Raw genomic sequence first — 18089 nt, 5'->3', positions numbered from 1 at the left:
GGCAAGGTGTTTAAAAGGGTATGGCTAATCCTGAAGCATTTGTTGTTGTGCTACATCAAGGAGTCTCTGACTTATGAGGGAAAGCCCTCCAATATGCCCTCCTGTCCATGGCAGCCCAGCTTAGCTCTTCTAAAATCAAGGCTGTGGCTTCCTTTATGGAGTCAATTCATCTCTTATTTGGTCTTCCTTTCCTTCTTCTGTCTTCCACTTTCTCTAGCATTATTACCTTCTCCAGGGAGTCTTGCCTTCTCATAAAGTGACAGCCTCAGTCATATTTTACTTCTAGAGAAAGCCTTGGCTTGATTTGATCTGGGACCCTCTTGTTCATCTTTCTGTCAGTCCAGGGTATTTGCAAAGCTCTCCTCCAGCACCATGTTTCAAAAGCATCCATTTTCTTCCCGTCAGCCTTCTTCACTGTCCAACTTTCACACCCTTGAAACACATCTCTCTTTTAAGTTACTCCTTACTCTCGCCACACCCTTTGACACTACCATACTCATAACTGCAAGTGGTTAAACTGAAGGAGCCTTAAAAGCACGCACACCATGCCGCTGTGAAGAGAGGTACTGGCAAAAGCTGAAATCGCCGTCATCCCTGAGTAAGCTCGCAAGAAACTATGTCATTTAGCTACTCAGCAAGTATTCTACAAGTAAGTAAGTAAGTAAGAATACTTACAAGCAAGTAAGTATTCTACATCTAGCAACTCATACTTCAGTCGAAGAGATAACCATTTCTGAGATGAGAACATGTTGTGAAGCGTTAAATAATTCTTCATAAGCTGTCTTCTTTTTGAAGCTCAACCTTGGATAGTTGTATATGGAGGCTTGGCATTAGCAAACCTAAAGCACTACAGGGAGGACAGAAATATTCCCCTTCCATTATCTCTCATCCTGCCATTCTCATCCTGCAACTAAAAGGAGATTCCCTCACCCCTCCACTTTTTTTCAGGACCACAATAAAATGGGAGTGATTTTGAACCATTCAACCTGCACCCAGATGGGGAATTCTGAGCAGACAGTACTAGGTGGTTGAGGCGGTTCGAATGCAACCCCTTTTGGGAAACACCTGCTGAGGAGTATTTAAAATAGAACCAGAAATGTTCCTTTAAAAAAAACTAACTCTCCTTCTTTAAATGAAAGCTGTCTTGCATATGTTAAAAAAAAGCGGGGGGGGGGGGAATATTTCTCTGAATTAAACCCACCCAGCTAGGTGAGGTAAATGAGTTATCCAGGGGAGAAAACAGCCACTGGAAAAACAAGCACCCACCATTGTCAAGTGCTGATTACATTTATTAATTAAAATATTTATTTATCAGTTTTCCAGGATGGGCTGAAAGCTGTAACATCAGAAACATACAATTAGCTATGCTGATTGTCAATTGAATTTGCAAATAATTTTTAATCTGTGTTTACAAGACCCTTTTGAAATACCCTATTAATATTATCTGTTCCAGGGTTCTACATAAGGATCTGGGAAGGAGAGATAGGGTCTTATCCATGGCTGCACCCCTCTGCTATGCCTAAATTCAGCTCCGGCTCTTATAGCTTTCCAACTGCCACTGAGAGGCTACCGGAGTAGAACTTTGCTAACATCTAGCTCCGCAATGGACTGAAGCACTCTGCTGAACTTTCTAACGAAGAAGTTGGAGCCTGAGTTTGTTTCTTCCTCCTCTTCTTCCTCTTCCCTGCCAATGCCTTTGCCTTTTGTGTCATGTCTTTTAGACTGTGAGACCAGACTGATTATAACTGATCTTTGTAAGCAGTTCTGGGGTAGGCGGTAGGGGGAAGCCTTTTCCAAATGACATTGCTCCAGATAAATAAATAGTGCGCTGAAACCGAAACCAGGTCGCAACGCAGTCCCTCCTTGCCTACTTCAGTTTCCCTCCACTGGGTTTTTTATTTCCCCCAGCATGACGCCGGCCAGTGCAGCGAATGACTTGGACTGCCGCTCTTGGTGGGCATCCTGGGGTCATCGGGACTGGGATTCTGAAGGCCACGAACTTGAAGACTCAAGATGGGGGCTCTGGAAACCAGGGAGAGGCAGCAGCCTTGGAGGCCTCCTCAAGGTCACTGCCCGCAGGTTCCCAGCTGGACCAGGAATGTTTCGGAAAGGATGGGAAGGATCGACAAAGTGGAGGAGGCAGGGGCGAGGCACTGGGAGAGCCAAACTGCCCATGTAGAGGGCTTGTGTAGGCTTTATTGGCTGACCCTTCAGACCCCCAGAGTTACTGAAAGGGAAGGCTTTGGGGGAGAAGTCCCCAGTTTGGGTTCAACCTTCTTGACATGAGCAGAGGCTAATCTTCTGACTTAACAAAGGGTTTAGGGTTGCCTTGTCTTGTGGCTGCAAAGCACCGATAAAGATCTGCATTGCAAACTGGCATCCAGACTCTCCCATGACTTTAATGGATGCAAGCAGTGGGTAGAAAGCCCACATGTGCAGATTTCCTTCATATGGAGAGGCATGGATGGAAGGGCACCTGCGAGGAATTTCTGTCGGTCGTGCCTTCAGCCGTGTCTTCTAACTTTCAAGCTGGCCACTGTGGTCACACTATTTCACAGAAGTGAAAGTGTAGCCAGGGCTGTTGCAAGACGTTTTGCCCCAAGAGGCAAGAGGTGAGGCCCCCTGGCTCCCATTCACTTATACAATCTAACTGGGCTGCTACCAGCCGTAATGCTGGCAAGGGGGTTACCGCTTCCACCGCACCCGAGCGTGGCTGTTCACCTCCGGGGACGTGGGGAAGCCCTGGGGCATGGCTGCCCTGTTTCCTCGTATCTTCTGCCTGAGGCAGCTGCCTCTTTCTGCCTAGGGGTCCCGCAGGCCCTGCCTTAGCAAGCGATCACACTGATATGGCAAGCTTTTCCTCCTGTCAAAGGGCAAGGGCAGCCCAAGATATTTCCCTGAACGAGAGAAAGATGGTACAAGAAAATGCCTGCCCCACTTCTCCCTGCTGGGCATTCCGTTGCCCCTCCTCACCCCTGGCCCCAGAACCACATCTGCAGGACCTTTGGGGGTGCAGCTTGCACAGCTGTGGCCTCTCACAGCTTGCTGCAGCTTGCCCTGGCAAGTCCCCCCAGCCTGGGTCTCCCTTCTCCTTCTCCTTCTTCTGCCGCAGCTCTTGGTCCCCCCACCCTGTGTTTCTCTTTTGCCTTGCAACCTGCTGCAAGCTTCCTCCCAGTCTTCAACAGAAGAAAGAAGAGGGGCATGCAAATTGTCACTCACAAGTGCTGAGCGCAGCAGCTGAGGAAGTGGCTGGCCAGCCTGCCTGCCTGCCGCTCCTCTGAACTGGGAAACGGCCCCCCAAGGGCGCAGGACTGCAGGAGAGCGGCTCTCCCGTGCTGTGGCTGCTCTCCCGGGCTTGCTCCAGCCTCCGTGACCAGGGAGAATATTTGGGACCAAGGCGGCGAAGGTGCAGGACTGGCCTGAGTCCTGCCAACAAAGGTTTGCATCCTGGCTTCTTGGTTGCGTGGGGAGTGCAAATGCTTTGTCTCAAAGCACAAGGTTGCATAGCAGGGGGGGGGGGGGGGGGGGGGAAGAGCCCAAGCCAAACCCAAGCTCAAGCCCAGTGCATGTGAGTAGCCAGGGCTGCTCCCGTGCCTTTTCAGAGCAGATCAGAGGGCAGAAATAAAAGGCGAAGCGTCGTACAGCCGAAACGTAATCACTGTCGGTACCTGAGCACCAGCAACATTGGCTACTCTGAGAGCTGAGAAGGGTCCAAAAATGCAGGTGTTTTGCAAGGAGCAATGGCCAACCCTTCCATTCTCTAACCTCGAAATATCTGGCCCCACTTTCCCCCCATGTGTTATGTCACATCCCTCAGGTCTTTGAGACTGAAAGTTTGTGAGGTTTGGAGGTGTTATGTAAATGATATTATTATTGTACTTTGTTTGTAAGAAGAGTTAGACGCATTCACAGAGCATGCATGGAAATGAAATCTTCAGGCACTGGCTTGAGACTTTCCTCTGCTTTCAGGCATGTGACTGCACACGATAAAAGTTTCTAATCAGGACATAAGATTTCTTATTGCGCAATTTTTGTAGTAGTTCAGATATGTGTGCGTGAGTGCGCGTACTGTTTATTTGTGATTTTTACATTACGCACAATATTGTGTTTTCCTGGTTTTAGTCTGTAAACTGCTCAGAGGACTTTGGCTATTGGGAGAGAGAAAAACATAGTAAATTAAATTAATTTTAATGGATGGCTAAATGGAATCTTCATGTTTAGAGACTGTGCGCCTCTAAATATGAAAATTCTGATGACAAACAATAGGGAAATGACCATGAAACATTTGCTTAGCCAGTGTGAATTTTAGAATTAAGAATCCAGCAGGACTCTTTTTATATTCTTAGAGGCATAAGTCAAAAAGTAACCTAGTCTAAGAGTGGGTAAACATCAGGCTCAATGGATTTTGTCCTGTCCTGTCCTGTCCAGAATCTCTGTATTCAACAAATGGAGCCTGGTACAAAAGATATCCATTTAGAATTAAAGAATCCTGAGCCCAGGGATTTGTTTTCAGACAATATCAAGAGTGAATGGGACTGATAGTTCTTTCTTTCACACAAGAATCTGTCCCTCAAGCTTTGGTCTTTTTACTGGCAGGGAGGTGAATCATTTGCTGTTGTTGTTGTTGTAATTATTATTATTATTAGAACATTTCTATGCCGCCCCTTGCCGAAGCCTCGGGGCGGCTTACAACACAATAAAATACAATATAAAAATAACAATATAAAATTAAAATTAATAATATAAAAAAAATAAAAAAAACGATATAAAAGAAGTTATAAAAGTTATAAAAGAAAAGAAGTTGCTGCTAGTTGTCAAACAACTGGGAGCCAGAAATAATTGTTCATCTATTGCATACCATCTAGCGGCTTAACCCTACCTTCTGCCCAGTCCACACGCACACTGAATCAAAATTCCTTTGCATTCTTCATGCTCTGCAGGTGTTTATGCTACCTGTGAGCAAAACCAAATAATAACATCTCCTTGTGATTTTGCTTTCGAGCAACATGTATTTGCCCTTCTGATGTATGAAGTGTGTACCAGTCCTTTCTCTTTTTCCCTTCCCAACTGCCCTGTGAGTTAGGTCCCAATTGTTTCCATTTTGCAGATGATAAGCTGAGGCTTAGCATGAGTGGCAAACTGCCTACACCCGTTGCAGAGAAGTACATGGACTGAAACATTGGGAGGCAAATTCAGCTCTCTTTGCTGCCTCACAAGAGTTCTCTTATTTTACATTTGATACAATTTGTAAATATTATCAAGCCAGTCTTGTGACTACCTAGTAGACACAATATTGTTGCATGTGTCCTTTTGGAGAAGGGTTCGGCAAAGCTTTGTGCATGCATGAAGAAATCACAAAGCTGAAGTGGTGTGTGTATGTGTTCTTACCAACAGAAAACTTCAAACTGTCATTCTATTTTAAGGTATAAATTAAAAATGAACAGTAGATGGCCACTTCAGAAAACCCCAGAATTTCTCTCTATTATTTTCTGTGACCCATGGACCTGAACTGAAGAACCACGGCAGTAAATAATCCAGTGGATTCTTTCTATCTTTGATATTAGAAAGTGTTCATTCTGTTGTTGTCATTAGAAAAGCAAACAAAAAAGCAAGATACTAGTCCTTGTGGCTGCAGAGAAATATTTGGTCAATTTTTTCAAAAGTTTTAAAATTCAGAAGGAACGTTCCCATTTGGCCATGCAATAAGGCTTCATACCCTCCTCATTGCTTTTCTTTCTACTTCTGTGTACCAAATGTATCCCTCCTAGTTTGCCAAAATGCTGGAAAGAACCCTACTACATTCCTCAGCTTGAGGCAGAGATATGAAACATCTTGGTTAAAATTGCCAATTGCCCAAAATTTGTTCTAAAGTCTGAAACAGATCATAGAATCTGATTTGTTTACTGCAGGAGCATGTAGACTTCAGGAATGAAGAATCTACTTTGTTTTTTCAAGAACCCCAAGATCCAGCAGCCAGTGACAGGTGCAAAAGCAGACACTTAGAATTAATGAGCACAGTACCTCTGAGCATAGGAATTTGCTTTTGTAAAATTATAGAAGTAGAAGCAACTTTGGGGATCATTTATCTGACCCCTTGCACAATGCTGATTCTGCATTCCAGATGCAACTGCATGAACCCTTCAAAACATCTGCTTAAATGCCCTGGGCAAAGGAGAGCCCACCGCTTTCCAGGACAGCCTGTTCCGCTGTGGAACAGCGCTCAGCATAAGGGAGTTTGTCCTAATGTTTAGCTGAAATCTGCTTCCACCCACTGGTTCTAGACCTGCTCTCTGTATCAGTAGGGGAAAAAATCTTCTTCACATTATGCATGACCTTCCGATATTTGAATACAGCTATCATTTCTCCCTGTAATCGTCTCTTCTGAAAGGCTGAACATGCCCAGTTCCTGAACCATTCCTCAGTGGGCTTGCAGGGCTCAGTTCTTCCACACAAAGGCTCCTGGCTAGCCCAAGCGCTTCTTCATTTCAGCAGCCTAATTTAAGTGATAAAGGCTATCGGGCAGTTGCTTTGGTTAAATGGTTTGGATTCAGAAACCTTCGCCTACTGCAAACTAGCCCAGGGACCTACCCATAGATCCTGATCTACCTACTTCTGCACAATCTGATTTACTTCAATCATAAACAACTGTACTCAACAGGACCACTTGTGGCAAGTGTTCTCAGGGCTTTCCTAGCCCACGGCGCACACTGGTAGGGAGACACCATCCTAGTGCAATCCTTTTGTCTGACTTAGGTCAGACGCTTACTTACATCTTGACAGAATTACACAAACAAGAAAATTAAATAAAATCAGATAGGAAAGCATGACACTGAGATTGAAATAGAACAGTAAACTCATTCAGATCTGTAAACTTTACATATTTAGATCATAGAACTTTTCCTCTTTTTTCAACAACTGATCTATAAGTACAGAAATCTAGGGAAAAGAATTTCGTTAACTTAAAGTCACCTGAGTGAAAAAAGTAAGGTTGCTTTGCTTTTCTAATGGCACTTATCAAAGCATCTTCACATTCTCTGTCATCACAAACAGCTATTATCACCTAGCTCCTTATTTAGAGTCACTAAAGTGGACTAAAAATTTTAAAATACCAATAAATGTGCATTGAACATTACCAAACAGTTTACATTAGAAATGGGAAAGTGGAGGAGAAAAGAAGAAACTTGCTTTATTGCTATGCTGATCCAGTTTGACTGGAAAATTAAATGGGTGGCAGGAAACAGGTGAGGCTGAGTTCACAAACCAGCCCTCCTAACCCGGCACCCTTCAGGTATTTTGGGCTTGAACTTCCCCCAGACCAGATCCAGCCAGCAAAATCAGTGGTCATGAATTCTGGGAATTGTAGTCCAAAACATCTGGAAGGCACCAGGTTAGGTAAGCTTTTTCTGGGCTTTTTGCAAATTTGCATGGGGGGAAGTGGGGAGAGAGAGACCACCCATGCACATACTTGCAAACTAGACTTTTACCATGCTATTGACCTGCCTCGTGCATGGATTTCCTCGGGCCCAGATGTTATTCTCCACTCAGCCCTCCCCTGCTCTCCCATTGCTTCTTCCATATTTCTGGCTTGCTGTGGAAAACCTGTTAGAGGAAGAAAAACCGGAGTAGCTACACCATGTCTTCTGAGGTAGCCCTCTGTTGAGAAGCAGCTAGCAAGAGGCAGGTGGCTGAAACAGGCAGGAAACCGTATTACCCACTTCGGCAAGAAGTGGCTTCTCAAGGAAGTTTTTGCCCTCGCATCCTACCTGGGTTCCTTTTCGCCGGAGCTGCTGTGGGCAAAACAGGTCCTTCGGTGCGGAAACAAGATCTCGGCTGCTTAACCCTCGTTCCCTCACTACTGAGATAATAAACATTGCTTGCACATTAACGTTTGAGTAAGAACAGGATGCTCGCTGAAGAGAGGAGAATTTCTAACAATCCAAAGAGGAAACTTTTCGAGCTTTCACATTGCATCATCAAACGCTGCGTCAGACTCTCCAAGCAGGTGGTTCTACATCTGGTTTATTGTTGAGTGTGTCTACTCACGCAAGTTCATGTTGGGGTCATTCTGAAAATCAGCTCCGGGCAAGCAGCACCCTGAGAAACTCAAGCTGCATTTTTTGCACGGGAGCTGTGAGCTTCAGCTTTGTTTCGGGGGCAGGGGACCCTCCCAAGGCCAGAAGGCAGGGGTGGGCAACTGTGTTGGGCTGGGGCCGCATGATGCCCCCACTAGCCCATTGCGTATGCAGGCCGCAGTTGTCCCTCCGCACTTTGCTGGGGAACCTGGGTGCCCTCCTTACCCTCCCAATTGCAATTGCAAGCCGTGTGGCGGCGGGATCCCTGCTTTTCCCTACCTTCTCTGAGCCCCTTAGCAACTGACTTCCCCATGAAGGACAGGGCGCCGTACCTCCCAGGTCCGAGCAGAACTAGCAGCAGGAATCCCGCTCCCCTCGAGGGCTCGCTGGTGGGGTCTGAGGAGGGCTTTTGGCTGAGGCCCTGCAAGCTCCTTAGGCCAGCCCGGAGGGTCAAATGTGGCCGTGGATGAAGGTTGTTCATCCTTGCTGGAAGTCCGAAGACCTTCAGGGGAGGCTCGCTTCTCTCAGTGCCACCATTGTCAGAGGCATGTTTGGTGGGGCTGCGGGAAAAGGGCTCCTCTGGAGCCACAGTGAGGCTCAGGAACTCCCAGCCAAGAGAGACTGGGTTGACCGTGCCTCTGATGTCCTTCTGCCCACAGATGAGGCTTCTTTTACTCAGACCTTTGGCATGAATAGTGATCTGCTGCTGAAGGGATGCTGAATTAATTTCAACCTGTGTTTTTCATTTATTTATTTTTATGCTCTGCCTTAAATAAGATTTTGTTAATTAGGATTTACTATTTGTTTCTGTGAGTGCCACCCTTTGGGGAAGATGAAAAGGCAGGAGAGAGGCAGTTCCCTCAGCTTGTACAAGTCCGCTTAATGAATATATCCAAGAGCTGAACCCCAGCATATTTTCATACTAGTTTGTTCATTTCCACAAGGCCAGAAGAGGGAGTTATATTTGCAGAACCTGTCTCTCTTACACTGTTAAGACTCAGAGAATGTTAGGGTGGGAAGGGAATTTGGAGGCTGTCTAACCCCAGGCTCAGTATTGCCAATCATACTATACGTGCCATTTAAACTATCACGCTAAGGTTCTTTTTGTAGATTAAGAGCGAGATGTCTTCAGCAAGGGAATAATGTTTCTCACTTCTGAGATTACGTTTCTAACAACTAAATACGGTGACTCACCACTGAGCATGTGAAATATTTCTGGGGTTAAATAGCAGCCATACAATAGGTGGATTTCTCTTTGATTCAAAGTATTTGTGTTGTTAATTCCTGTATCTATAGTCTGTCAACGTGCTTGGCTTTAAACATTTCACCTCAGTTTTAGTCCCTCCTTTTTGTATCTCTCTCCCTTCAGCTTATTGATTTCAATTAGTTTAATTCTATTCATTTAGTACTCAATGAGATCCACCGTTCTAAGATCTCCTATGACAGGCATTATTTTAGAAGAGTTGGGAAAACTGTGTTGTCATTCACAGTTTAATTGTTTATAGTTACCGTGGATATCTTCTGTAACGGAGCTGTACACAAACTGTAAGCCGTACATTTCATGGCCTGTTTTCCTCTCAACCTGTGCTGTCATATGTGTTACCATGTGTTCCCCAAGCAGAGCTGAATTCCTACCCAAAAGGGGGTTGTCAGGCTAGAGGAAGCTCCCCATTCTATGGAAGTGCAATGCATCTTGTGGGGGGGAGGGACTTTCGTGGGGGGAATCCTCCACAACCAGCCTAATGAGGATTGAACAGACTCAGTCAGTCTGCCCAGGGTAGGCGCAAGCCTTTGCCTCCGAGGGTGTAGCATTGTTGTAGTAGGAATGCTTCTTCTGGAACAGGATTTCAAGTCCAGGGATGATAAGAGACCACCTTTGTACCAATGCATTCAGGTCCTGCAAAGAGCAGAAATAACTCAACTTTGAAAAATGACCTGATTTAAGGGTGCTTCTGATGGTAATAGTAATAATCACATGTATTTCATTTATTCATCCTGTCCTATCCTGTCCCCTACAGAACATCTCAGAATGGCTTACAATAATTTATAATTTTAAGATATATTTTCTTATATATAAAATTAAAAAAACCCAGATAAGATGTGGACAAAGGATTCAAGCAAGGTTATCGGAGATGAAGTTTGGCAGAAGCTCTTAGATAGAAATACAATGTTTTCAGTTCCTATGTCATTGAAAGAACCTCTGTTAAAAGTCAAATGTGTGTTTGAATTATAATGATTTATTCCCCCCTTCAATGAATTCCCAGGGTGGCTTACACAGAATCAAAATCTCAATAAAAGCTATTTGAATCAAACCAATTAACATTTACTTAGGACAACCTAAATTGTTTTGAGTGTTGCTTTCATCTGATTTTGTGCTCAAATTTCTCAAACTGTGTTACATTTATTTGAGCAATATTAACCTGATTCGCATTAGAAGGCCCCTAATCTAAAGACCCTGATCTAAAAATACTGCTCAAACTGGTTCCCTGTGTTTTTATAACCAACCCAGTTTTAGTTTTAATGGGGTAGAATATAATGATGGTTATGTGTGGAAATCAGGAGATTCAACTGCTTAACCATATGCCCAGATACTGTTTTCTAGAGGATTTCAGGATGACTCATGCATGCAAAATAATGAAAGGAGATGGAAATAGTGATAGATGGATATGGATATATACTTGACTAAAGTGTTAACTGATTTCTGAGGTGAACTGAAAGTTCTCTCTATGCCGTTACACATGCAAGGTAGCTTGTTCACACACTCTCTCTTCATCAGTACTGTAGTCACTGTATAATTAATTAACCACAAGACCCATGTACCTAACTTCCTTCAAATTGCATCTATGATTTTTAAATCCTTCTCCCAAGTCTTTCAATCTGTCCACTCTCATTTTGCCTGATAATAAAATAGTCCATTCAAGATTCAGCCAAACAGGATAGCTTTTCTGCTTTGTCTAAAGGTCTTCAAGGGCAAGAAATGGTTTTAATTGTGCCAGGGCTTCATTGTGGCTTCACAGTGGATGCAGCTTCATAAAGTCATGCTTGTTTATATAGAAACTTTCTGTCTGATACATTTTGTAGGTTTCTCATGCAGGAAGCACTAAAAACCTGAAAAAATGCTGTGAGATGACATGGACAAATGACACAAAATGCCTGTATATCACTAACAATGACAAAAATGTAATTTTTCAAGTCTCCATTGCATCTTGTTATGTTTTATTTTTTTGGGTGTGCCCCAGCAGGTGTCAACTGACTGTAGTGTGTACAGTAACCACCCACCAACCTCAGAGAAAAAAGTCCTTATAAGGAAGCCAACACAACGGAAAATAAGGCAAGTTTAAATTGCTGCTTGGTTCGTTTGTTTATGTGGAGGCTTCGGGGTGGAGTGTGATTTCTTCAAGCTGGGACCACCAAAATATTTTGCTCCCCTAGAAATTAATTAAGATACCACAACCCCACCCTGGCAGAACATACAGACTGCAGCCAAGGGCTTTTTTTGTTTGCTTGTTTCATTTCTAATTTGAGTTGCTTCATTCCTACACTGTTGTGTGATATTTCTGATATTCAGGAAAAACTAGGAGTTTTACTAAAGCTAAAGAGGAATTCCCCTCGCTAAAAAAATTCTTTCATTGAATTTTATTGGTTTTATTGTATTTATGTCACCTTCAGAACTTCAGCTGGAGGCCAACTCATAAGCTGCATGAATGAGAACCTGGTTTCCTAAGCACTTCACGCTTCCCTGGCAAACAGTGCCCAACACCCAAAGTAGAGGATGCTTTCACATTCGGGCAGCCACTTATACATTGCCTGTCCATAAAGCAGAACTGCATTACTGAACAAGGACAGATGAGAACACAGATATGCCTAAAATGTGCATGTACTAATTAATATATACAGAGGAAAAGTGATAAATAATCCGTGCCATGGAAATAGACATGTGCTGCACCTCATCATAGTGACCAGCTAACTTGTGTGTCTGAGTCTGCTGTCCTGGAGCTGATGAGCAACTTCAAGGCCCTCCCTCCTTGCTTTCCCTGCCTTGGATTCTTTACCTTTAAAGTGCATGTGTGCTTTCCTCTAACGGCCCTTGGAACAGGGGGCTGTTGTCAGGAAAGGAGGACAGATGGCTGCCCAATTTACCGCCGACCTTGTTGTGTGGGATTGCATCCTTCTGTCAGCATTTATAGAGAAGCCAGGCAGTCATAGAATCATAGAATCGTACAGTTGGAAGGGGCCAAGAAGGCCACTGAGTTCAACCCCCTGTTGTCAAGGACACCAGTTTACACCATCCCACACAGCTCATTATCCAGTTTCTTTCTGAATGTCTTTAGTGTGGGAGAGTCGCTACCCCACTAGGCAGCTGGTTCCACTGTTTGACAGTTCCATTGCTCTGGCGGTAAGGAAACTTTTCCTGATATCTAGCCTGAATCTGGGTTGTTGCAACTTTAGTTTATTATTACATGTCCTACACTCTGGTATGAGCAAGAAGATACCTTGTTCTTCCTCTTTATGTCAGCCTTTCAGCTATTTAAAATGTGGTATCATGCCCCCCTGATTTTGCTCTTCTCAAGGCTAAACATACACATTTCTCTCAGTCTCTCCTCATAGGACAATGTTTCCAATCCCTGGATTATTTTCGTTGCCTTCCTTTGGACCCTTTCTAGTTTTTCTCCATCTTTCTTAAATCTTGGTGCCCAGAACTGGGCATAGTATTGACTAGGGCAGAGTAAATGAGAACTAGTACCACTCTTGCTTTGGAAGTGATAGTTCTACTTATGCATCCCAAAATAACATTTGCCCTTTTTTGTGCAAACGCATTTTTCTGCATTGCATTGCTGGCTCTTATTTAGCCTGTTGTCCACAATAACTCTTTTCCTTTTCAGTTCTGTTGAGCCACTTATTCCACATCTTGTATTGATGCATTTGGCTTCTTTTTCCTAGGTGCAGTACTTGGCATTTGTTCTCATTGAATCTCATTTTGTTACTTTCAGCCCAGCATTCAAGCTTATCAAGATCAACCTGGATCTTCATTTTGACTTCCAGGGTGTTTGCTCTTCCACCCTGTTTTGTATTGTCTGCAAATTTGTCCAGATCCATAGCAGGAAGATTTCTCTATTCTCCTGGCTGCTTTTTCCAGGCCTCTGCTTCCTTTTTGCAATAAAATGGAGCTGCAGTGCTGGTCTTCATGGAGTGAATGAGAAAAATACTTCAAGCTTTTAATGGTTCATCTACATTTAATTTTTAAAATTTGAGTGACAGGCTTAGATTTTTGAGCTTGACCTGGGATGGAAGGGGAAGAATGGATACCCTTTAATAATCTCTTTTATGCAAACTTACCAGAGAGTGTGTGCCCCCTCCCCACAACATTTTGAAAGGCTGAATGATCTCCCCTAAGGTTGAATTACTGGCAGGAAACACTAAGCCAGGGGTGTGCAACCTTTTGGCTTCTCTGGGCCACAATGGAAGAAGAAAAATTGTCTTGGGCTGCACATTTAATACACAAACACTAATGAAAACCGATGAGGAAAACAAACAAACAAACAAAAAACACAAGGTCTGTGCATAAGTTTTGTGATATCTGCCACCACAGATAAGCAAAAATGTCTTCACATAATAATCCTAAGAGAGCATATGTATGTTTATTTTATGTGACATTGCATCACAACGTTGTCATCTACAAAGTTCATGCTCAAGAACCACATAACTGAGTTACTAAAAAAAAAATCGCAAAAAAATCTCATAATGTTTTAAGTAAGTTTATGATTTTGTGTTGGACTGCATTCACGGTCATCCTGGGCTGTATACAGCCTGTGGGCCGCAGGTTGGACACCTCTGCTTTAAGCTAAAATATGCTGGTATTTTGGTTCCCATCCACTTTGCCTGCCCCTCCCCAGAGTGTTACTCCCAAAGATCCTGGAAATTAAATTCAGTTCTTAGACTGAAAGAGGATGGGCACCCCTTATCCTAAGGCCATGGTATGAAAGCACAAGAAGAGACAGCCTTGCTGATGCTGAGCAGATCTGGGTTTATTCTTTGCCTAAATGGGAGACCAACTGGAGTAGCTTCAAGCTCCACAGAAGAAAAACAGAATATAAAAGAGATACATTTGCTGCCTCTCTGTACGTCCTCAAAAATGCAGCAGTGGCTTTACTTCCAAAATGTTCATATTGCTATGGCAGAAGCAAATGAGCTATGGTCTGAATCTCCCAACAAAGGGTGTCATGTTGAAACAATGGATTTTGTAATCTTGTGGAAATGTTTCTTGGTGTACCTGGAGTTTAAATTTGGAATTGGACACAGATTTCAAAACTGTAGAGTCACCCCCAAAAGTGGTTTTGATTGCTTGGACTTCAATACATAACATGGGAAGGAGCATAAAAGGCAAGCTGCCTCTGAGCCTATGTTGTGGTTAGCAGATCTGATCCTATCAGATTTATTTATTTGCATATACTACACAGGTCATCCAAAAAAAAAACAAAAAAAAAGACATTTCTTAACAGATGCTACATTTCAATGCAAAGAAATTTAATTTCACAAAGTGAACCCTGATCATATAGAGCAAAGGTGTCAAACCTCTTTCAGCCCAGGAGCCACATTCTGTTTTAGAAGAGCTCTTGGGGCCCATGTTCCAGTAGTGGGTTGGTCCAAAGGCAAAAAAGGAGTTCAAAATGTCCAGAATGCCTGTCTGTTTGAGCTGCAAGCACCTCCTGCCAGTAACTAAGCCTCAACACAGGCTCTGCAGCCTTTCAGGATGGCAAGAACTTGCCAAACCTGGCAACCACCCAATGGTGAGTGGTCAGGTGAGAGAAAATATCATCTTTGTAGTTTGACACCTGCCTTGCTCACAAAGCAGTCTCTCCAAATGCAGACGTCCCCAAGTAGCTCTTCAAAATCCAATGCTGAGTATCTGACCCCTTAGCATGTTACCAAGGGGCAAGATTACGAGATCAGCAGGCACGCCATGGCCTGCAGCAGCAAGGCAAGTTTCGGCTTCTGTTCATGGCATGGGTTGTTTTTTCTTTTTCTTTTGGTTGGTTGGCTTGGTTTGTTTCCTTTTGTATAAATCGTACATCAGCATGGTTTTGGCTGAAATTCTCAGGGTGGGGTTTCTCAGCTTTCTCCTCTTTTGAGTAAGCTTTCTCTTCCTTTGAAAAAGCTTTGGCGTGATTTCCTTTGCTTGAACCTGAATACAGATGGCCCAGACTTACTTTGTCGTGAGAGAAGCTGCCTTCTTGTTGCAAAGGCATCTTTTTACTCGTGTTTCAGAAACGGTGTCTCTGGAAAGGCAATCGCAGGACAAACTGCTTTGCATCCCTTGGTTAATCTGTCTGGATTACAAGCATGTGCCTACCTGTACGCATTGCCCAGGCTAGTGTTGGAGTAGGCAAGTCTGGGCACCTGCCAAGGAGCTGGACCACAGCACAGACCCCTGGATGTGCTGTCCTGCCTCACCTTTGCAGCCTGCCTCTTGGCCTGCCGCTTGCTCTGGCCAGACAAATGCCCTGGCCTCCTCGCTCCCCAGGCGCCTGCCTGCCCAGCCAGCAGGTGGTGGCAGTGGTGGTGAGAGGGAGATGCATGGAGGTCTCTTCCTAAGGGCCCTCCAAAACCTGGAGAGGGAACTGCGCATTGCTCAGTGGGTTGCACGCATCAAGGTGCTCTGCTGGCAGGTTAAGAGTGGAATGGGGCAGGTGGGCATGGCATACCATCCACCTCATAGTAGGCATGTCCAAAGCCCTGGCCCAGGGCAGTGTGCCAAGCCACCCTACGGCTGTCTCCCCAGGACCACTTCCTGCGGGCAGAACGGACGCCAGGTTTCGGCTGCACAGCCGGGACCACAGCCCAGGTGGAGTGCCCCTCCCAGCCACGATCTACCCAGAAGCCCTCCTCGGCATCCGAAGCCTTCCTATTTGCCAGACGCCTTTCCTGAGGGAGGCTTGGCGAGAGCCAGACTCCCAGATGCAGAGCAGTCTCTCTCTGCGGTCTGCCTGCTGCCAGCTCCACTGCCCATTCAGCACCACATTGAGCTTGTCCTCTGTGCCCAGGAGCTTGAGCGCTCTGAACAGCATGTGCAGGGGAAGACGTTATTGCAGCCGTTTGGACGGGCCTGGTTGTACCCCTGTCTTGGTGGCTTAAGGCATTGGAACATGTGGCTTTTAAATCTCCACAGAAAAAATAGGGCATTGTTACTGCTATTTGTGCTTTATGCTATGTAGTCTTGTCCGGCTCCAGAGAGCTTTGGCTGTCGGGTGTTATCAAAATTAAATAAATAAGGATAAGAGGACAGGCCAGACGATAGTCATATTAAAAGGTTACTGCAAAGAATCAAGCCCATCTAGTTCTTGCACAGAGAATTTCAAAGGGATGTAAGCCGCAAGTGTAAGAGTACTCTTGGACACAGAAGTGCCTTGGGAAGCGGCCTTGTATTGGGCCATCGTATTTGCCCATCTCCCCCAGGAAGTCTGCTCTGACTAGCAGTGGACAGCTCTCCAAGGGGTCTTTGCCACCAGCTGGTTCTCACTGTACCTGACAAGTAATCCCAGGGGTTGAACCTGACATATCCTGCATGCATGCAAATTATCTTCCTGCCACTCAGCCTTGGCTCCTCCCTTAAACATCCATACTGATTATGATTTCACCACTTTTCTTTCGGGGAGGAAGGAAGCAATGTCTGTTTCTTGTCTAGTGCTCTCAGTCACTTGCCAGATTGCCCCAAGTAACTGCTCCTCTTTTGCTTCCTAGGCCATGCTTCCCGCAGGGTGGATTGTGAGACTGGGGCTTCCACTTCTGCTCCTAACACTGGCGTGTGGAGAGGAGGGACCAGATACAGGTAAAGTGGAGAAGCCGGCTGTGTGCATGCCTGCCTGTGTGTGAGTGTGAGAGAGAAGCAGAGCAAGAAGATGGGGGCAGAATCTTGCAACCTCCATATTGTTTTCCTCAAGAGTAGCCTTCTTGCCTTTCAGTGCCATGCACTATGCTTCTAAGCAAGCGTGCATAGAAATACAGCCTGATGGCTCCAAACCTGGTGCTTTGTTGGATAACTGTTGTGGTTTCGGAGGGTTTCGCGGCAGCAACACAGAGTAGGGAGGTGGGAGGAGATTGAAAGCAGACAAATTCTCCTGCACCACTGAGCTCAACTGCCTGGTCGAAGCGAAGGTTTTGGGGAAGCACGGACTTCCTGAGAGCCGAAGACCAGTGGAATGGCTGTGGAATGTGGGAATATTCATGTATTTGCTTGAAGTATTTTCATGTTGCTCTCAAGGTGGCTTATACTTAACCAGTAGTATAAATGGTCCCTGCCTGAAGGTTTACAGAACCCACAAAGAAAAAGGAATGGGGAGGGGAGGGGAGGAGAAAAAAATTAAGTCTTTCAGCAGGGCTTGTGGGATGATGCCCCTCTCATCTCCCGTTGCACAGCCTTCTGGAATGGCTGCTGCTGCTGATAGTTCATGGGATAGGAGAAGGGGAAAGCCGGGTTTAATCTTAGCCTGAGAAAGGAGCAGCATAGGCAGGACATGCCCTGTCATGAGTGCTGAGGAAATAGACTGTGCTAAGCCGGCTTCCTTAAGCCTGGGGACTTCCAGGTATGTTGGACTGCACTTTCCATCCACCCTCTCCACCCAGCATGGCCATAAGCTATGCTAGTGAGGGATGATGTGAGCTGGACTTTAACCCAGTGGTTCGGTTAAGACAACATGATAACCCTGACTCAAGACTTAAGTATTGATTGAGTATGGGTTGTCCATGAACCACAGGCTGTCTGAACCCAGCTGTGCTAACAAACCAGGGTTTGTTAACCACAAACAACTCATGAAGGGAACCTATGGTAGCTTTGTTGTAAAATATTCAGTAAGCTATGTTGTTGCTCAGTTAATCAGATCTAGCAGCGCTCATTGTCACAAAATGCAAGTCTTCCATAAAGCTAACAGATCTTGGCCTCCCATCGCACAATGAGTCACTTGAAAATATTCTTAATTATGCATAATAGGAGGTAGTATATTGTTGCAAGGGAAATTCAAC

General features: G+C 44.8%; 1 protein-coding gene across 3 annotated transcripts in view; it reads left to right on the top strand.

Annotated features, from left to right (window-relative positions):
• Positions 1 to 3302: 3302 nt before the first annotated feature.
• ITGB7 (integrin subunit beta 7) overlaps positions 3303 to 18089 on the top strand; it is a 39926-nt gene continuing 25139 nt past the window's right edge. The window contains exons 1-3 of one of the 3 annotated variants that reach the window (XM_044443129.1): positions 3303 to 3438; positions 11315 to 11403; positions 16812 to 16899. In XM_044443129.1, the coding sequence (XP_044299064.1) occupies positions 16815 to 16899 (85 nt within the window). In that variant the 5' untranslated portion in view covers positions 3303 to 3438; positions 11315 to 11403; positions 16812 to 16814. Of the gene's footprint in view, positions 3439 to 11311; positions 11404 to 16811; positions 16900 to 18089 lie in introns of all 3 variants that reach the window. The other 2 variants (XM_044443130.1, XM_044443131.1) reach the window with 2 other exon arrangements.

Source organism: Varanus komodoensis, unplaced genomic scaffold, assembly GCF_004798865.1.
Source record: "Varanus komodoensis strain SLA01 unplaced genomic scaffold, ASM479886v1 scaffold41, whole genome shotgun sequence".
Lineage (NCBI taxonomy): Eukaryota > Metazoa > Chordata > Lepidosauria > Squamata > Varanidae > Varanus > Varanus komodoensis.
Note: the sequence above shows the minus strand (reverse complement) of the source record. Positions and strands in the feature narration are given on the sequence as shown.